The sequence below is a fragment of the Neoarthrinium moseri genome (genome assembly GCF_022829205.1).
Source record: "Neoarthrinium moseri strain CBS 164.80 chromosome Unknown scaffold44_Wmoseri_CBS_16480, whole genome shotgun sequence".
Classification (NCBI taxonomy): Eukaryota; Fungi; Ascomycota; class Sordariomycetes; order Amphisphaeriales; family Apiosporaceae; genus Neoarthrinium; species Neoarthrinium moseri.
In genome coordinates this window covers 43,650-64,777 of record NW_026055158.1, presented here as the reverse complement: position 1 = coordinate 64,777, position 21,128 = coordinate 43,650, and the positions used below count along the sequence as shown (strand labels likewise).

The window sequence follows — 21,128 nt, the reverse complement described above, 5'->3', positions numbered from 1 at the left end:
TTTGTTCTTCCCGTCATAAAAAGAGAATCTCGGTTCTGAGGCAAGATCTTGCCCTTGGGATTGACTAACAGACCGCCTTCTCGTATGATCACGTACGCCACCTTCGTGTGTCAATGTTGTAGCCCTCATTCTCTACTTCTTATTTATTGAACACAACTCTGCGAAATAAGCACAACATGAGGTTCCAAATAGCGACCAAGTCTCAACTTCGGGACAGCAAGTATCTCTTGTCAAGTGGGCTGCCCGCGAGATCCTCCGCTCGTGTTGGCCGGTGTATACCCGTGGGGTTCTGGAGCTCGTCGAGCTCGCAGTCGGGTCAAATATCCAGCAGTAAGTGTATATCGGTTGCATGGCTCTGTAACCCGCACAGAAAGATTAAATAATTCTAGGTCCAGAAATTACAGGATCTTCTAGTTCGGGATCTCGCTCTGGATTTCCCTACCGAAAACTTGCAACTGGTTCTGTCTGGGTTATCATTGGCTACTGGGCGAACTCGTTGTTACATACACAGCGTGAAGGCGACGAGTATCCTGCAGTTCCGACTACAGATCAGCTGCGAGAATCCATCACGGGTGCTGCAGCTGTATGCGAGGATGCGGTTACCAAAATTTTGAACCAGGAAGCTTTCGGCTGGTCCAACTCACTTAATTCACCTGGGCCAGTTGGTGCTTATCATGCAGTGCGGGTTGGGTCATCGAGTCCAGTGGAGGATCGACTCATCCACGGAGTTATTACTTCAGATGATGGTCTTATCAGCTCCTCATGGAATGCATGGGGTGTTTTTGATGGACATGCGGGATCTCAGACTGCTGAGCTGTTGACGAAACAACTTCTACCCACTGTTCAACAGGCTCTCCAGCACCTGCCAGCTACGGCTTCGAATGAAGTCGTCGAGTCGACTATCAAGAATGCTTTCGTATCCTTGGATGACAGAATTGTCAAGGGGGCGCTGGAACTGGCTGTGAGCAACGTCCCGTACCAAGACAGGGTGGCTTCCCTGGCACAAGCCTACGCTGGCTCCTGCGCATTATTGTCTCTTCTGGACCCAACAACACGGATACTTAGGGTGGCTTGCGTCGGGGACTCGCGGGCGGTCCTTGGCCAGAAACAAACCAACGAAGAGTGGATAGCAATACCACTATCTGTTGACCAAACTGGAAGTAACGAGGACGAGATTGCGCGAATCAACTCGGAACATCCCGGTGAAAACGATATCTTTAAGGGAGGACGTGTACTTGGGATAATGGTGTCCCGCGGTTTTGGGGATGCAAGACACAAGTGGGATGCTGGAACACTGCAGGAGTTGAGTAAGCAGTACGATGGGTTTGCTCCTTTGCCACCATTGAAGTATACTGTCAAGACACCGCCATATCTTACTGCTGAACCTGTTATCACTACCACACAGCTGGACGAGAAGGCGCCGGCTTTCCTCATCATGGCCAGCGACGGTTTCTGGGACAGAGTGACGAACGACCAGGCCGTCAATCTTGTCAGCCGCTGGATCGAGCTTCGAGATCGTGGAGAGTTGAGAAAGCCAATATCGGTGACAGACCACGGTCGCTTTGACCTGGAGAAACATCGCCAGGGGAGTTCAGGCTTCCGATACACTGAGGACCGAGCAACATTTCAAGATGAGAACGTGGCGGTGCACCTCGTGAGAAATGCCCTGGGTGGGAATTTCCACGAAATGGTAGCTGGGACGCTTGCAGTTGGTCCGCCATTCTCGAGGGAGTTACGAGACGATATTACGGTCCAGGTTGTGTTTTTTCCCTCAAAGTGATGGCAAACACTCTCCGAGGATCCGCATATGACGTATGGCTTGATGCCGCGCGCTTTATGGCGGTGGTGTACAGGTCGGTCATGGAAGTCTTGGACGACCTTTGGGATACACTTGATGCGAAACAAGAACCATAGGGGTTTTAGCTACACATATTTACGGGACGATACATGTATCACGACGGTAAACGTGTAACTTAATCCAATACCTCAGGAGTCTGATAGGCAATTCCAGACTCTCAAGTGTGTTAGGACGATCCAAATTGGTCGAGCCTATTAAGACCATCATCATTGTCACTCGACATATCAGTCTGATTCGAAAGAACTACGCGGCGTCGTTGACAGTTTTGTTAGATCATGACGCTTAGGTTTGAAATTGTTCTCCAGGTTGTCTGCGGTCGCACGACCAAGTCCTGATATAGAATGGCACTGGGCCATCGCTGATGTATGGCTTTTTCGTTTTCGCGTCCCGTTTCACCGGCTATAGTCCTGTCTAGCTTCATGCGCAGTATAGTAACACTTTGTACGAACATCATCACCAAGTGCGAACGATATTACCGACTTAGCGTCCCATTATTGATAATAAGTCCTTGGATGTAGGGTTTCTTGATGACACATGGTTCGTCAGTTAACCCAGCATCGCAACCTGCTTGTGTCTGCAAGCAGTTGCGACTTCACCGAATAGGCCGAGAATGGTGACCGACTACCACCTAGGTGGACGTTATGAGTGGACCGCTTGGCAAAGTTGGGATTCAGATGGGCGTTCGGCGCCGGATAGTCTTGGCGTTCCAGCGATGGGAGTTGTGTGCTCAAGTAGGATCAGGCCCCGATCCTGGGGTTATTTTACTGTCTATCTCATGAGCGAATTGTCTTGTCCAGCGTCGTGGCCAGTAGACGATAGGCCCAAGCCATCTCCGGTCCCGAAGCTGTTCTACAGCTGGGCCGAGCGGGGCAGAGACATCCCCGGAGTGACGTGGTACTATCTCCGGCCAAACCTTAAAGTTGCTCTAACTACTACTTTCTGCCCGTCACCACCTCATAAAGTATACAATTATTGCGCTCGCGGTATCATCTTGATAGCCTAGAGACCACCTTCTTCCTGTTCCCCCATCATCCTCTGCATACATCACTGCGCCGCGGAAGAACGCTGCCCCACGTTACTGTCGGAATTGGGCGCGGCAATTGCACTCGTTGATCATACACTGCCGAGACAACACGGTAAGAAAGGCGGCCCAAATCCTCTGCCTCGCAATCACTATACTTATCAGCCTGCTAGAATTCCTGGAGAACTTATTGTTGCCAGAAACATGCCTGCAGTCACTGAAATCGCGGCCCTTCACCTCAAGCCTGGTACAGACTGGACCATTGCTACAGAGAAGGTGACAACGCGTATCTTGCCCAAGGCCGGTTGCTTGCGAGTACGGTACTCTCAGAAGATAGAAGACCCGGAACAGGTTGTCTTTTTTATTGACTGGGAGGATGTCTCGGCGCACCAGGCTGTCATGAAGTCAGAGGCCTACGGTCCCTTCTTGGAGGAAATGATGCAGCTAGTTAGAGCAGACCCCGTCGTCTATCACGTTCCGTTTGAGCCATTTCCGGCGACTGTTCTCAACAACGAGGATGGAAAGGGAAAGACCCCTATTGCAGAGGTTCTCCATGCATACTTCCCTGCCGACATCTCCATGGTTCAGCAGCAGGAGGCTCTCATCAAAGTTCAACAGTTCATCGATGAGAGCAAGCCGGTAGCCCAAGGCTTCAGTGGCGAGACAGCACATGGTTTTGTGTTGGAGGAGGTCGATTTCAAGGATGAGAGATGCCGCGCGTTGGTTGTTGTCCTAGGATGGGAAAGCCTGGAGGCCCACAAGGCATATCGTGAGACTGAGGACTTCAACAGAACCATCCCGTTGCTGAGAGGGATGGAGGGACTTAAAGGGATGCAGGTCTTTCATGTGAGTAACCATGTTGTCACTAGATAACTATTTGTAAGCATTTGATCCATGGAAGGGGGAACAATCCCCCTTCCATTTCTTGAGGTCAGCAGTTACTAGACAGAGCAGCCGCGAACATAGCATGCCCACGGCTAGTACGGACAAATTTCCCTCATTGCAACTATGGTTGTCCTTTGCCATCCAGCCCAGATAAGAGAGAAATTTGCCACTGTAGTGTACAGGAATGTGATTGATGACCACCATGACATGGTTTGGCCTCATGAGGCAACACGCTACGTGTGCATCACCGCTGCGAAAGAATGATGTGTTGATATTTTAAGGCTGTCAAGAAGCCCAAAGGCTTAGTGGCGAAGCACAAACTTCCTTTTGAGTTCTGCCTTCTTATTCTGCATTGGATCGCTATCTAAGTAGCATGTAGCTGTTGCAGGGATGGGATTGGAATGGATAGAGTTTGGATTTTGATCGAGGAATGCTTTGCTTGATCATGAGGCATGTTTCTCTCTATTGGTCAGCGAGGAACAGTTCAAGTCGACTCACCATCCTGCAATTTGACATAACCTTCCATTGCACCAAGTAGATGGCACGTTCTCTAGGCAGGTGAACTAACCAAAAGTCAAGCAACGACATGCCTTTCAGGGTTGCCTTTCCCCTAGTCGTAGTGTTACTATGAACCCGGTAAATTACGCCATGAACCTTGTTGCTCAAATCGTCAATCATCTAGTATCCACTCAAGAAGATGAAGACGCCTTAAACTCGTTTGGTGATCCAAAAGCTCTCCACGGGGTGGCTCAAATTTGCTCCCATTTGCGTGCGTCTGGTGTTACTCTGAGGGGTGTCCAGAGGGCGCAAATCGAACGGAACCATAGCCCAGAAAAGACTCGACTAATACTGTTCCATGAATGTGAACAGAAATTCTTTATTTGATGGCTGGAGCCCGAATCACAACTGCATCAACTGATTCCTGCCCAACAGATATAAAGTAGAATGGGTTGGGCTCCCTATACCCTCCAATAGGAGGATGTATCAGATATACAAGCTTGTGTACATCAACCGGCGAATCATAGCCAAGTGTTCCAAATATAAGCAAAACAAGACACCCGACAATCTCAACTCGTGACTAGTACCTGGGCAACACAGTATTCATCACGAAGCCCACTACCCATGGAATATGCTTGCGTGATCGCAGCCACGATCTCGTCGTAAGCATTCACTGGTAGCTGACTTGCTGATACCACTTATATACCAGAATGGTAACCCGGGGCGAGACTCAGCTTGCAGCGGCAGCCGGCATTCAAGCCGCGATGTTACACACTGGGTGAATTTGCCGCTCTTCATAGTCACACTACGTTTCTTCAAAATGCTGTCTCAAGGCTCGGCTCGGTTCCGAAGGTGATGCATTAGGCAGGTCACGCCCACCTTTCCTAGGTCTTTCATCCACATGATAGATTGCAGAACCTCGCCCCGTTGGTGTAGGGTTCATGCCCATTTGACAAGGGGTCCGCAAAACTCATCCGAGCTCGCTTAGGAAGTGTGACTTACATCTACCAAAAAAGCTTTGCCCATGTGTAGTCACATTGGAGATATTCATATCAAGCTCCATAGACATGATGCACAGTTACGTGTTCATGATGAGACTATCCGTTTTCTGAAGCAGCATCTTGTGGAGGGGTCTTGGCTAGATTCCGTACACAAAGCTGCATTGCTTGCCCCTCAACAGCTTCGTAGATTATCTCACAAACAAATATAGAGGGTGTAGACGCATATATCCATTCTCCGAGACTTCCGAGCGCGCCATGGCTATGTGTACGAAAAGCAAGTCGATTATGCCAGGCATACCAGTCTTGGGCACAAATAACGGGATTTGCAACATGTTATGGGCTACTGACTCCAGCTTGGGCAACGAGGTCTGCCAGGATGCAAATACTTGTCTACTTTCAATCGGAATCCGGTGCCTGTCAAATGCAAGTACCCGCGTATGCCTTCCATAATGTGCTTGTGCGTGTGGCTGAAGTGGGCCGGTGTATGACGGCTATACTACGAACGGAATATCCGGCGCTACGCTGGAGCTTTGCTGCAATTTGTGGTGGCGTTCGAACGCGTGCTACTTCGAAACACATCAGATTATGCGTGCTCCGCTGTCCGCTGTGCCAAATTCGTGAAGAAAATTATTGAATCAAAGCTAATCCTAAATTCAAATGCCAGTCGAGGCTGAAGTTGGATGGATCACTCATTGATTGATGATCATGGGGCTCTCTTGTCGGGGTGGAATGACTTGGTAGACACTGTGTGATAGGCTCAATACAGGTCTTGAAACAAGACTTTGGGCTACTAACACACAGTGAGGGTTGGTCGATATTCGTTACTACCTAAGCGGCAACCCCCCTCTGTTGAGATCTACAAGAGGGTGTAAGGGTGTGTGGCAAAGAAAATAATACTGGTCTCTGACATCACAGAGCAGCTTCTGGCGATATTGCCGGGACTAATCAGAGTCTCACCAAGGTGATCACAATCCAAGCTTGGAGGAGGACTTGAGGAAGCCGGTGTAGAACTGGAACAATGCGTTGAAGTCTCCTTGTAAGTTGATGCCTATTCCTGTCCATAAAATACTTGATAATGAACCGGGATATGGACGGAAGAAGTCTTGACGTGGAAATGGTACGATGGGTTAGTCAGCTGTGGCGTCTAGAAAACAAACTACTTAGATCATTGAGAGGTAGAGCGTGGGTAGTGGTTGCAACAGTTACGGACTGATTCGACTAGGAATGGTGTGGATAGATCAGCTGGACGATGGTGCGGGAGCCTCGACTGTGATTTGTCTGTGGCATGCAGTGTGCCCACACCGTTATACTTTGGGCCAGTGGCTTGTATCAGAAGGGTCCCCTCGAGGACCCCGAACAAAGAATATTCTGCTACGATGGATTTGAGGTCCGATATACTAGGATCATTCCTGTCCTGAAGCCAGTTCAGGCATACATGCCTCGCAAATGTCAAGTTTTATCGGAGGATGCAGACAGCTGATGCCTATAGCCGAACTTGCTTTTCAGGGAACGCATAAACATACAAGAGCCTAAGAAGATAGGTTCGACTGGCCGGGATTGAACAAGACAAGTAGTACGTACATTCCTGGCCAGCCAACAGTTTTATGGGTTGGGCAAGTACATGTCTCATGGATGGGACCATGTGGCTTATAAGCCCCGGCTATGCACCCCGCGGACGTGCGCCAAGGATCTGCGAACTCCTGTGTGCTGTTTCCGGACGCGCACACCTGAGGCGGAGTGTACAATACGAATGATAGGGAGCGACATGCAGCTTAACTAGACAAACATACCCTGGATGCATACCCTCCCAGGTCATACACCACCATGAGCTACAGGGGTTGTCTGCCGCTTGTCGAACGCCCCGAGCCAACGAAATGGCATGGTCTTTGACGACTAGGCCGCGCCCGTGGCGGGCAGACCAAAGCGATAGATAGTGTGGAGTTCGTTGGAAGTGTAGGATCGATAGGCGCTTGCTGCTTGGCTATGAACGGGATGGCTGCGTGGGCTGTTGGGAGAGTGTACGGAGTTAAATAGTGCTCCATTCGTGACGGGTACTTGCCACAACTAGTCCTTGGAGTAAGGCTGCAAGCTACTTTCCTCGTGGAGGATGTGGTGACAGCGACCGAGCTCAGTGGCGAACATGAGCTGATAGCTGCCTCAAGGGTATCAAGATAATGGAAGGCTGCTTTGCTCCCAGTATCGCACAAATGATACCGCGGTGGCTATGGTCACATTCGCTCAGATCTGCTGTTTTGTTTTTAACTCGGCAGTTAAGGTCGATCAATTCTGGGGTTCACTTCTTCCCATGCTTCCGCAGGCCATCCCGTCACTACCGGGCTACCTTGCCCTGTCAAGCCTATCCACCCATGCCCTGCAGGTAGTGCGTAACTCGAATTAGTTATCACCGCCTGTATATAAGTTAGATATGCTGGACTATGTACCATAGTACTGTCGGGAACTTAGGTCAACTCTCTGGCTAATCGGAGAAAATCCCTATGTTACTCAACTGCAGAGTGCGAGAGAGCCATGCAGATGCAGGCCGGAGAACTTGCTCAGCATTTCTTACAGACGCGACAGGCGCCAATCATTGAAAACGGGCCTGCATTCGTTCACGTTCACGCACATCCACGGCCAGGTACAATGGGTACGGCAGTGCACTGACTTGGGTGTCCGGGCGGGATTCACGGGCGGCTTTAGTGGGTGGAGACTCTTTGGTGTCACTGCCTGATCAAGCCGCCAAAGGCTGTGACAGGGGTACAGGGGGCTCTAATGGGTGTGGGGGACTTGGTAGCATTACACAGCATCATGAGATCACAAGCAGATCCGGCTTGGTCGTGTTGACAAACCCAAACCTAAATCCAGCCTGACATGTCTGGGTGTCAGTCCAGAAATTGACAATGATCGAAGCCCTGTACTACCAGGTAACCAAAGCAGGTAGTGATGGAGAGACATCCTTGTCATTTGCTTTCTCTGACCGATGAAATACCAGCAAGTCCTGATGGCAACGCCTGAACGCCGCAGGCGAGCTACTCACGTCTGTGCAGGGATGAGATTTGAATGCAGATCACCCATGATATCCGCCTTGAACCCGGCGTCAATAAGGACGCTCGAAGGGTTTCGTGATGTCTGTAATGTGGATATCATGTTAGCCCGGTGTGACCCCAACTGAGGCAATGATGAAGCCGGCTCCACGGAGTGCAGTGAAGTTAGAGGAAGGGGGGTATTGCAGCGCTAGGTTACCTGTTCTAGCGAATCACTAACCCGGAATGTCATAGAGCCTCGCACGCGGCCCGAGTGAGACTGGTGTTCGTCGTATCCATGCCACACGGAAGAGATGCGTCTATTCCCCCCATCATGCTAGGTTGCTCAGGCCAAGAGAAACAAGAGGCAAAGTTGACAGCCTGCTCGCCTGAGCATTCGTCATCACCATCAAGAACAGAGAAGAGCGACAGGTGGAACTGGGAAGATGAGGGGCCCTGGCACACCACATCCTCTGCCATATTGCCCACCAAATGACTTCTGAGGTGGACGGTGGTACCTCACTCTGCCTCATAGGCATCCTGTACAGGAAGCTCGGAGGTGGGTTAATCGTGTCTCACCAGGGATTCATGGATGAGCGCGACTCGACTCCCACGCGTCGCGGCGCCAAGGTACCCATTCACATCCGCTGCGGCACGGAGCAGTCGAGATCGTCACAGATCGTCAGCGTTCAAAGGCCAGGCGCACATGCGAGACACGATACGAACAACCCTGATCCCGTCAATCCGTGTTGTGCACATGGGGGACATGTAACCAAGAGGGCTAGACAGCGGCTCATGCGCAACTACTTCTTCAACCCGCGTTCCTGGGCACACCAAGAAAACCTGATGGTAGTCTGCCCAGATCTTGCAAGCAGCCTCGAAGTCCAAACAATTCATGGGGACATAAATAGATCCATCCGCACCGCCTATAAGGTCACATTAGCCTACTCCCTAGCTACGATCCAACCCACCAATCTTTCACGGGGTCCAGTCTCGCGACGTCACCGTGCCGCTCTCATGCTCCAGACTGATATGCACCATCAAGATCCCCACGACCAGCTTATCACCTCGATCCACACATCCTACCTATCACTTATCGACTCGCTGCGACGTGAGGATTCCTAGCTCGGCTTATTCTCAGACTTGCGCCGCAAGTAAGCGGATGCTACCACTGTATCACTGTATGCTGTAAGTAAGACCCTTAGCCAACGACAAGTATCACAGATCGGACACAACGGCGCGCCTGAGATTACCCCCTCCCTTTAGCGCCTGTTCAACTACGGTACGGCGCCGTTGGGTTTATGCAATCCTGGCAGGGAGTCCACTAGAGACGAAAGACGCAGTCGTGCTGCGACTTATCAATACAAGAAGTCGGTGCCATCCATGTGGTCAGCATAGTCTATCTAAGTTGGGTAGCCCAATGCTCTAGTTTACTCTTGATCGGTCGGGTAGCAGGGTTCTGGTATTGTCTTGCAATTCGTCAGACGGACCGGCGTAGCTCAATCGAGGGGGCTTTCTCAGACCTGATTCGCTGACCGTCCAGCTAGGACAACGGCGAACCGCCGTAGCGCTGACCTTGTCGGATCTGACAGATCGCAATACTTTGCGCAACCTACCAGATTCGCTCAAACCGGCGGTGTTGACGTCCCAATTGGCTTGTAAGCCCAAGCACAGTCCCAATCGACGGCAGGTCCGGGTCGCACAGGTGCGCAGGTGGCCCTGCGGATGGAAGCCCCCTTCAGGCACAGGCAACATCGCCCTTGATTCTGAATCGCATCTGATCGCAGGACCTTCCCTCAGACCCCCATACATGGCCGCATGACATTCGTTAACTGGAATTACTCATCCGGGCCCGGTCTCATGATTTTTGCATGGTGTCTTGTAGGCACCAATTAGTCAGATTCCCAAGACCAACCTGCAGTTCACGGTTGCTATCAAACAGCCTTCATCATCATAATTCTGAGACTATCGCAATACCCGCGCGGCGACTGCAGCTGAAAACTGATGGTCTCGGAAGTGGTAGACTCGCCTAACGGACCAGCCAGACTTTCATGCTGCCAAGACATACCCTGAAGGCGATCCGGCTTACCTTCTTTGGCCAAATCCATTGGACTCGGAACGCTGCCAACCCCCACCATCCCGCCTTTCGTTTGACCTCTCTACAAGTTCTCGAGTACTTGCGCAGACCTATCTGCCAGGGCTCCCGGTGAGCGGTAGCTCTAGACTCAAGCACGCCCGAGACTTACAGTTCTTCATGCAAACGGAGAACTATAGTCTGCCGCCTTTTGAGCGTCTCATTCCAAGGCAGACCGCGACCACAGCAAGTCTCCGGGAACAAGTACTTAGATAGGAGAGACAGACCAGACCTCGTTCCTGAGTTACCATAGTAGACCATACTTGGTCGATTAGCCAAGGGTATCCCGACCAGAGATCCGAGGCTTCACACCCCGAGTCACACACCGCAACTAATCGAGTCAAGACGAGGCCGGCCTGCCTCCTGCTTTATTCAAACGTCGACCCGGAATTTCGGTATCGTCAGGGGGCCACATTCTTCATCTGGACTGGTTGTCTTGGGCCAAAAACCAACCCTGCTGCTCGTCTCAGCTGGCCCCAGCCACCAAAAGACCTTTGCCAAATCGTGCCAAACATCCACCAGTCCTGCGTTCACAGAAAGACTGAAGGCAGACTAAAGGGAATAGATCTCGGCTTGAAAGCGTATCCCGCCTGAGTGGTACTGTTTCCACATCTAGTGGCCACTTGCTGGAGCTCCAAGGTGGCCTACACTAGGTAGTTCTAGGCACTGCTGCATGCCATCACACTTGTCCACCTTGGCCACTTACACGGTGAATGAAGCTCGTCCAGGTGAGCCGCTCCGCTATTTTGGGCCTTCGGATCTCATTCCACTCAACCCAATTAGAGGCCAGGACTGTCTCGCATCGCATCGCATCGCAGCGCATCTGCAGCCTCAAGTCCGCCTCGACTGGACTCTGATTTAACCCATCTGGGACCCCGCCTCTTCGCCCACCGCCCATCAGATCTGCTTGGTTTTGGGCTCTGTCGTTCAAAGGTCGCTTTTCTGCCACCTTTCCCCTCCATCCATTCCAAACTCTCCTTCTGGCAACCCACTCAGCAACTTACCTTATCAAGATCGGCCAATCGCTTAACCGATACGTGGGAGAGAGCAGTGCCGGCCACGCCCACTGCTGCTGCTCTCAGGGTTACACCAAAACAAAAAGACAAAAACGAGACAAAGACTGGAGGGCATATACAACCGAAGGCAGAGTGGTAGTCGCTCAGGTAACGCTTGGCGCTCTTACAGACAGACGAGAGGTGGGAGCACAAGCGACGGCCGACCTCGTTGGGACAGACCAGAGGAGGCCCGCCCGCAGGACAGCCCCCCCAAGAGACCCTCGAACGATAAGAGGCCGGACGCGTCAAAAAGCTCGGCCACGGCACCGCACCGCACCGGTGCTGCTTCTGTCCAGTCCAGCGCTTCTGGGGTCGCTGCCCCTCCTTTTGCCCGCCTTTGCCCGCCACCACCCACCTGCGTCCTGCCTTGCTTTGCCTCGTGAATTATCTACCTGCCTCCCGGTCGGTCAGACAAAACTCACCTCCGACTCCATCCGCTCCTCCCAGGTTTCGGCACAATGTCTGACTATCGACACATGAGATCTGGGAGTCTCAACATCCCTCCGCAGCCGAGCGCAATGGCTCCTGCGCCCGGCGGCAGGTTCGACGGGCCTCGCAGCCCCCCAAGTAAGTGCCAATTGTCCTGCCGTCGCTTGTGCATTCGGGCGACGACGCCCGAGTCTGCCACCCCCCTCGGCCTGCTACACCAGATACAAGCCATGCAACGCAGCGCTTCGCATCGCATCGCATCGCAACCTGCTCCCTTTCCCGTGTCTTGTGGAAGCACGTACATGGTAATTGTCCCACTGACCCGTTCCGCCCGGCTTCTAGATACCTCGCATGTCCCCTGCAAATTCTTCCGGCAGGGCGCTTGCCAGGCCGGCACCGCTTGTCCGTTCAGTCACGATCTCGGGAGTGCCGCCGAGACGGTGTGCAAGTACTTTGCAAAGGTACGCCAATGTGCTTTTGAGCAACCGCCTCCCTCCTCTTGCCTACCAGGCTGCTCCGACGGCCACTGCTGCAAAGGCGCACATGCCACGGTTGCGCTCTGATCCAGCTGCTGTGTATGGATGGTTGCTGACTGTTCGCCTCACTTCGCAGGGCAATTGCAAATTCGGACCAAAGTGTGCCAACATTCACATGCTCCCCGACGGCCGGCGAATCAACTACGGAAAGAATGGTATCACTGTCGGCCAGCCTCTACACTTGGGAGGTCGTACCAGCGCTGGTGCCGCGGCACCCTATAACACCAGCAGCGCCCTCACCAACTCGTTCATGAAAGCCGATGCAGCCACCCCTTACGGCAACTTTGGCTATCCAATCTCGCCTGGCGGGGATAGCCACCACCAGCTCGACCGCCAACCGAGCTTGGAGAACGGCCTGCCTACGATCGATACTACCTATTCTCACACGGGCTCTCAGTATGGCTCCCCTCGCGAAGAGGACCCCACACGGTTGGGCTTGGGCCTCTCGCCGATAGGTGTAAAAGGCTTGTCTGTGCTGGATGCCCCATTGCCCGCATCCTTTGATTCCAACGGCATCTCCAACGCAGCTCGCTATCCTGCCGGTCCCTGGCCATCGTCCGTCCCCTCGCAGTTCGGCCTCGATTCACCCTCGCCTTCACTTAATGCTGCCAAGGATGCGCGAACTTCAGAAGCTCTGAAGCTTCTACACCGCTCTGCATTCGGCAGCAACGACCACCTGTCCTCCACCGTAACCGCGTCTTCCCCGCCGGCCCAACCGACCGATGAGTACTTTGGTAGGCGGCAGATGCACTCGAGTCGCTATGCCAAGCCCAAGCTGCTCAGTAGCAGTGCACCACGCGCCATAATAGGCGGCATCGACCGGGACTGGGATGCCGAGTTTCCTTTCCTTGAAGAAGACTATGTACCGGACAACCTCAAGGATCTCCTGACGCCTGCTGAGAAGGCCAGACGCGGCTCGCGGGCTGCCGACGACGAGAGCAGCGGGCAGCGGTCTGGAAATGGAATTGTGAGCGTGAGCGGCACCGGAACACCAAATGCGGACCCCGCGTCCAAGTTCAGCAGCCCCGTGGCGGCGAGCCCCAGCCGCTGGGGTCCTCTGTTTCAACGTCAAAAGGAGGAGGAGGATGCCAAGAAGAATGCGTTGGCCACAAGTGGTGCCTTTGGTCACGTCGGGAGCCCCCTACGCAACTCTATGCTGAACGAGGACATCATCCGACCACATGGCAGCAGGTCAGACAGTGTAGAAGGACTCAGTGCACTTACCCAGCAGCTCCAGCGCACTCGCATTGATGCCAACGGGGACCAGTCGCCGCATTTGCGCCCGATTGCTGGACGTCCAACGAACGGCCGCGCAGGCGAACGCCACGTCAGCAGCAGCTCCATCAGCTCCAGCGCCCGATACACCACTCCCATAGGCGAGGAGGACGGCGAATTCGTGTTCAGCATGGACGAGGATGGAGACAGTACCGTCAGAGCCCGGAAGCGAACATCCGGGTTTGGATCCGCTGCAGGCCTTTGGGGCAACACCTATGCCGGTGCTACCTCGGGAAAGAAAGACGACACCGCTCGCGTCGTGGATGGCGTTGGGGGACGTTGAGAAGCCTGATGGAGCGAGCCCACCGGGCCGCCTTTTTCAGCCAAACATTCAGGTTAGCACTGGCTGCGTTCGAACAGACGGGTACGCACTATATGCATGATGAGATGATACGACATTAAATGGTTTTAAACAAGGGCGGCAGAACGATACAGGATAAGACGTCAACCACCATCCACGGTTCGAGGTCATGGCTCTCATCACCCACGCTCTCTCTCTCCCTGGTTTGTCCGGGGGAAACTGACCGATGGGCAGGATGTCGGGTCCGCGTTCCTCCTGTTCGCAACGATGGCTGGATTCAGGTACACCCTTTCCGCATTGATGACTGAATGAAAGCAAGAGATTGGCATGGATGGCACAAATCAACTCAACTATCAATTTCATTGCCTCGGATGGAGAAGGCACATCGGCTGGTACTACAAAATGGCTCTGGCATTGGCAATCTCTTGGGGCATTTGATGGCCGAAGATATACTGGAGTTGGCTGGCAAAACTCAAACTTACTTTTCTCTCTCGACTGACCATTTGCATCATACATTGCTGGACTTTCGCTATTTACCTCCATGGCACCGACTTGCCTCGCACACAGCCGCGTCAGGCTTGAAACTGGAATTCACATTCGGAAAGCATGGACATACGCAGGAAGAGCACGACTGGCCAGGCCAGCACTTTTTATTTGACTTAATCTAAAGAGACTTGAATGGTGGAAAGGATGACATTTGGCTCATGGCCGGCGTTCAGGGAAGGGGTTTGCTTTCTACATACCATAGTTGTGCAATGCCAAGGCCAGGTACAGCTTGTATATTGCTGGGCATTGCAGTGAATAACAATAGTGCTTGAAATTCCTGATCGCATGAATCTATTGACATTTGTACCAGCAAGATGTCACAGCGTCACCCGTTGTATCAATAACCCGACACAGGTCCAGCTTACATGAAAGGGAAACAAACAATAAACGCGATCCAAGAGCGAGGAGATTATTCGAATTAAGTAGCAACCCCCAACCCAACCCAACCCAACCCCTCTTTTTTTTTTTTTCCCCTTTTTTTTTCTTTTTCCGTCTCAACTCAAGGGGTGGATGGGGCCAAGGAGCATGTCAAACATGTTGCGCAACTGCTCATACAAATTGGTCCGGCTACAGTCAAAGGTCCTTCTGTCGATCATCGGTGGCTCTTGCTCATCCTTTTTAACGAAATCTGCCACGCCTTTGTTTCTCACCCATAAAGGGTTGCCGAACGTGCACCAGTACCACCGGAGCAGGGAGGCCTGAACTTTCAATTTCCCCAATGTCTCTAACTCGGCACCATGGTATAGCAATCTGAATACTACCCTGCCGTTAAAATCCTTAATTGCACGGGCCAGAGGCCGCATACCATGCCTGGCTGAGTGTCCGTTTACGTCGGCTCCGTGCTCCACGAGCACATCAATGTAAGGAGACGGATCCGGTATGTCGAGCGCCATACAGAGATGATCGGGACCCGGTATACATCCAGCTTCGAGAAGATATGGGAGGTGTTGGATGACTGTTGCGGTATTCTTGGCGGATATGAGTGCAATTCTTAACAAACAGGCGCAGGCCCTTACCCTCCTTGTCTCGCAGTCGTCGGCATTCGCAAGTATCAAGAAATTGGTAAATCTGGGATGAATGGCTCGTATCAACCATTCACAGCCATTTCGTAGCGCAATGCTCAACGTTTTCTGACAGATTTGTAAAGTCGGGCCATTACGTTGTATCAAGTGATGAAAGAAATGGACTGCGTTTCTTGGACAGTTACCAGTGACAGCAGAATCTACATAGCTTAGAAGGCTCTCAGCTCCTATGTTTGGCGCCTCCTTCAGCAGCTGATTGATGATTCTCTCATTGCCATCGCTGTCTTCGTCCATACTAGTGTACTGTAGTGCGTAATCGAAGTCCGAATCGCCTGCGTCAAAGTCAGGGTTGATACGATACGCGCGCAGCAATACACCAAGGGTATGCGACGCCCTCATTTGCGATGCATGCCCGAGGTGAAACATACTGACAGGGTGGCCCGCCTTGATCAGTGTTAGCATCATCGACAAATTGCGAATGGCCACGGAGAACAAAAGGGCATCGAAGTAGTCCCCGCAGTACGTACTCAGTCCGTCGAAGTGGGGGGTAGCAGCAAAGCCTATATCGCGGATGTCGACCCGGCATCCCTTGCGCAGCATGTGCTCCACGATCCCGGTATGTTGGTACAGGCACGCCTGGTGCAGCGGGAACACATTAAAGCGCAGGCGGCCCCAGTGTCCATCTAATGAGGCTGGGAACTCTTTGGCGTATATGTCGACCACGCGCTTGATGACCTGATCGTCGACGCACCACCGAAGAGCGCGGATCAAAAGCGGCACCTGCTCGCTGGCAAACCCGACCGCGTGGTTGGGCAAGACGCTGGTTCGATGATGCCGCGCGTCGTGGAGGATCCAATAGTCAAAGGAGAAGGCAACCTGCAATCCCTTACAGGAGCGTGATAGCCGTGCTAGCTCCATTGGGGTGCGGATATGCTCCGCTACCATGTGCAGTAGTTCGAGACTGAGATCGAGAATACCAGCCATTTTTCAAGTAGTTCTTCGAATGGCAAAAATTGGTCAGCGAATTGAAGTTTGACTGATACGTTAAGCTCGACTTGGCTTACTGGCTAATGGGAGTCACTTATAAGAATGAGTAGGGAAAAAACCCGAGTGTTGTCATTGGTACAATAGCTTTGTGTCCTTGTTGTACCTAAGGAGCCTGATGTTGCCGTTAGGGCATTCTATTGTTTTATTATTTGCTAATTACATGAATATGATTGATCATTTGATTCATTTGATTCATTGTACGGTATTTCTTACAGTAGAAATGCTCGCCCATAACGTCATTCCACCTCGTAACAACCCTATGCGTATATCGTATTTGGGTGAAGTTGGTCACTTTATACGTCTCTAAGTAATCAAGGCCCAACCTACCATGACCAATGGCATAGCTGGATATGTTGCAACTATTAAGATAAATTGTGTTCAGCTTACTCTCAGCCCTTCTCCGTTTTGAGCCGCTTGGGGTACTCTTTCCGATTAATTTCTTTGCTTGCTGATACACATCTGCATTAACCACAATGACTCGGACAAATAAGGTAAGAAGCCGCGGCGTTGCCGCGAAGTAGAGCAATGAAGCATGGGAGAGAAATTATTTCCAGTCAGAAATTGTAATTACGTATCATGTGTTTGAACCCTTGGAAGTTTGACAACAAATCAGAAAACTGCTCCACACTGTTTATATGAAGGGTTATTTCGGCTTACTGCTCTGTCTTGTTGGTCTCGAGCGAAACTGCGACGCATAGTCACCTACAGGAGTACCCTTGGCATATTTTCAACAATTGGCCGAGGGGCAATACGGAAATTCAAGTCCATTACTCATACATAATTGCCTCTATGCAGGCATGCGTGAGCAGTGCCAAGATTGGGGGAAGAGGCGATTTCCGGGTGGATCATATCAGCTCAATAATGGGAAGTGGCGCCAAACCTTTTCCAAAAACAATTATTTGCACGTATGCACACATGTTGATGAAACTGTCTTTCATTTAATGTATACACTTGGATTATAGTCTAGCACGGCGGAAAGGTAGTCCCCAAATTCGTGTAATTTGGTCAAACATCGTCTGTCAGACGGTTGGCTGGCACCACTTTATGAGTATGCCGATTAAAGCGCGATCATTAATACCCCAATACTTGCTCCCATGATCGTTTGCGGCCGGCATTCCCGGAACGGGGCTTAGTTTATTGGCATCGGGTGGCCTGCCCCGGCTCGCGCGAGCTGCGACTCTGGGTTTAAGGATAGAAGTTACTCAGGAAACTATGCCCCAATCCAGCCAGCCACGTTACTCCAGACCGATGATGCAGCTGATATTCATTTCAATACCCCTCATACATGATGGAGAACGTACTCTTTTGGGAGCCAAGTGACGGGTACAGCAAATAAGTGCGTAGTCAGCCCTGTCTGACCGTCGCGCTTGTGTCAGATTAGCACAAAGCTTAATTATCCAAGACGCCTGAATTCACACGCGTCTCGCATTATTTTATTTCACGCGGATTTATTGGCTATTAGAGGACTGCAATGATATTTATAGATGATATTGGGTGCACTGTAATCAGAGAGAGGCTGATGGCTCTATTTGGCAGACTGCAGAGTGACTGCAAGCGCGTCCCTCTACACTTCTAAAGCAACCTCGGATAGGCATCCTCGTATCGACTTGAGGTGATGTCAAGCTTTTAGTGGTGCGTCTACTCCGTAGAGATCGACCCAAAGCCATGCAGTGCCCAGTTGAAATCCCTAGATTTACGTAAGATGTGCCGGGAATAGCAACGGACAGGGTCCTCGGCTTTCATACCGACGATGCCGGTGGCCAGGGAGCATAACTGCTGTACTCACAAAGCTTCTTCCCCACTTCTGGTCCCCAAAAAGCAGTTACAAAGTTGGCCTAAAATATGAGAATAGCGAAACTACTGATCCCCCGAGGCGACTAAAATCTCATCAGATTCCAGGCGCTATAAGCTGCGACAGCCAGATATCTTTCTTTGGAAACATATAAGTACGGATTTCCTAGCAACCAGCTCATGAATAGGTTATTGAATTGTTTTGACCCCAGACCTAGACGACTACACGAGGTTAAACATGTGCGGACTGAGTGTTGTAGTCAAACTGAGCGGCCCGTCCAGCAGTGGAAAGTCCGATTCCAGGGGGGTTACCATCTCGGATCTCAAGTCGAAGCTCATAGCAAGCCTGAAACTCATTGATCACCGTGGACCTGATGCTCGAGATGTATGGATCAACGCGGAGAACACAGTTGGTCAGTCATAGTCAAATTTGCCCAAGGCGTACAAGACTAAACCCGATGACTAGGCCTCGGACACTGCCGCTTGTCTATTGTGGACTTGTCACCAGAAGGCGAGCAGCCGCTGCATGATGATGAGGGGAATATACATGCAGTAGTGATGGGCGAGATCTATGACAATGATCGCCTTCGGAAACTTTGCTCAAAAGAATTTGAATACAAATTTCGAGGGCACAGCGACTCAGAACTCGTTGTTGCGTTATACAAGCATTATGGCGCACCCAAATTTCTCGACTACCTGCGCGGAGAATACGCATTCGTTATATATGACGATCGCTCGGGTGAAGTGATTGCTGCCAGAGACCGATTTGGGGTGAAACCCCTTTTCTGGACCATCGTCGACGGAAAGCTTTTGATGGCCCCCGAGATAAAGGCATTCCTTCCGCTCGGGTGGCAGCCAGCCTGGAACATCGACGGTATCGTGCAAAACTCGTGTTTTGTTGGTGGCGAGACTATTTTTCAAGGTGTCAACAGGGTAAGTGGTAGCATTTTCCGACTATAGCTGCTACACTGGCCTTCTCATCTATACACCTACTCATGTGCTAACCAGCAATTGATGAAGCTCCAACCTGGCCATTACTTGACGGTGTTCTCAAATGGATATATCTCAGAGCGTGAATACTGGGACTTGAAGTACCAAGACAAGGTGTGTCGAGATTATCAATCAGATCTACCACAGAAACTTAGCTTACAAGTATCGTAAGCGACATGTGGAAACACGATCAATCGACGAACTAGTAGCAGAAGTCAGAGAGCAGATCATCGAGGCTGTGCGAGTACGGCTTCGTGCTGATGTGCCCGTTGGAATATACCTTTCCGGCGGGCTTGACTCATCGACAGTTGCGGGAATTACAAAATATCTTGTCGAAGAAAGGGGCGAAAAGGTAGGCAGTCAAGATGTACAGAAAAAAATAGCGTGTTTTTGTATCCAGTTCGACAAAGACTCCGGCTTTGATGAGTCAGGTAATTATTCAATCCAACTATTTCTATATTTGCCGACACTGATCAAACAAGACATCGCACAGAGAACTGCAGACTATCTTGGTGTTGACTTTCATGTCAAAGACATGAATGAAGCTGAGCTGGCAAAACACTTCGAGGACTGCGTTTGGCATAATGAGCATCACGCATTCGATTTGGGCACCGTTGGCAAGTTTGCACTGTCCGAATTGCCACGAAGCAACGGCTTCAAAGTTATACTCAGCGGCGAGGGCGCGGACGAGCTCTTCGCCGGATACCCCTGGTTTATTTCTGAGTTCCTGCTTGAGCCAGATCGTTCAAGTCCCAATTTAGTTCTGCAAACCGACGACGTGCTACGCCAAAAGCTGTATCAGAGATCGATCAATGATATTTTGGCCACCTTCAACATTATAGGGTCAAGCAATTTAAACTGCCTAGATATCGACCCTGAGCTGAAGGCGCGGATGAACAATCTATTCGCCCCTTTCAATTTCGCCAATCGAGCCCATACGGGTCAAGACCTATTTCTGCCGAGCTTGCAAGACAGATTCAGTCCTATGGATAAACTTCGCGCCGTCATCGATGCATGGTCCCCATCGGCCCAGGAGGACATAATGAACAGGTGGCATCCACTCAACTCGGCCATGTACGCCTGGAGCAAGAGTCAGCTCCCGAATTTTATCCTTACGGCCCTTGGAGACCGCTGCGAGATGGCACATAGCATTGAGGGCCGGCCCCCTTTCCTGGACCACAACCTGGCGGAGCTGATGGGAACCATACCTCCATCGTTAAAGATGCATTACGGATCAAAAGGTAAGGGGCCCGACTCCGGCACCAGCGCGTGGTGGAGCAAGGATGGGGATCAGGCAGCCAGCCATTTCTGGGAGAAATGGATTCTGAGGGAAGCTGCTAGGCCATTCATAACCGAGGAGCTGTACCTGCGCCGGAAGCATCCTTACACGGCTCCGGTCGTATGGCCAAAAGGTGGCCCGCTGCATCAACTTTTCACCCGCCTATTGACAGAAGAGAACGTTGATGCGCTCGGGTTTGTTCATTGGCCGACAGTTGAGGATTCCTTGGAGAAAGGATTTGGAGAGAATGCAGATCCAGGGGCGCTCAGAAAATGTCTGATCGTTGGCGGATGGGTGACCATGAAAGAGCGTTTCGGAATCCCTCGGGCCCAAGTTGGCAAAGGAGCAATGCTTTGAGATATGTTTATATTTACACGTTTCCAATAAGTATGAACAAGTATTGCAGGAATAAGTACTGTTTGTTTTGCCTAGTAGGGGCC

The 21,128-nt window shown here is 51.4% G+C and overlaps 5 protein-coding genes across 5 annotated transcripts; 4 read left to right on the top strand and 1 right to left on the bottom strand.

The window, feature by feature from the left end:
* Window positions 1-176: 176 nt before the first annotated feature.
* On the top strand, window positions 177-1,780 carry JN550_009507 (uncharacterized protein; the record flags this gene model as incomplete). Its single annotated transcript, XM_049321587.1, has 2 exons — window positions 177-330; window positions 390-1,780. 2 exons carry the CDS (start codon window positions 177-179, stop codon window positions 1,778-1,780), a joined length of 1,545 nt encoding a protein of 514 aa, XP_049168454.1.
* A 1,303-nt stretch (window positions 1,781-3,083) lies between these two features.
* JN550_009506 (uncharacterized protein) lies at window positions 3,084-3,752 on the top strand (the record flags this gene model as incomplete). The annotated part of the gene is made up of 1 exon (XM_049321586.1): window positions 3,084-3,752. One exon carries the CDS (start codon window positions 3,084-3,086, stop codon window positions 3,750-3,752), a length of 669 nt encoding a protein of 222 aa, XP_049168453.1.
* Window positions 3,753-11,930: 8,178 nt separating this feature from the next.
* JN550_009505 (uncharacterized protein) lies at window positions 11,931-13,995 on the top strand (the record flags this gene model as incomplete). The annotated part of the gene is made up of 3 exons (XM_049321585.1): window positions 11,931-12,039; window positions 12,244-12,362; window positions 12,412-13,995. 3 exons carry the CDS (start codon window positions 11,931-11,933, stop codon window positions 13,993-13,995), a joined length of 1,812 nt encoding a protein of 603 aa, XP_049168452.1.
* Window positions 13,996-15,053: 1,058 nt separating this feature from the next.
* JN550_009504 (uncharacterized protein) lies at window positions 15,054-16,565 on the bottom strand (the record flags this gene model as incomplete). Its single annotated transcript, XM_049321584.1, has 1 exon — window positions 15,054-16,565. The coding sequence occupies one exon, from the start codon at window positions 16,563-16,565 to the stop codon at window positions 15,054-15,056; it is 1,512 nt and encodes a 503-aa protein (XP_049168451.1).
* A 2,092-nt stretch (window positions 16,566-18,657) lies between these two features.
* JN550_009503 (uncharacterized protein) lies at window positions 18,658-21,045 on the top strand (the record flags this gene model as incomplete). The annotated part of the gene is made up of 5 exons (XM_049321583.1): window positions 18,658-18,832; window positions 18,886-19,352; window positions 19,440-19,523; window positions 19,582-19,761; window positions 19,903-21,045. 5 exons carry the CDS (start codon window positions 18,658-18,660, stop codon window positions 21,043-21,045), a joined length of 2,049 nt encoding a protein of 682 aa, XP_049168450.1.
* Between the last annotated feature and the right edge of the window lie 83 nt (window positions 21,046-21,128).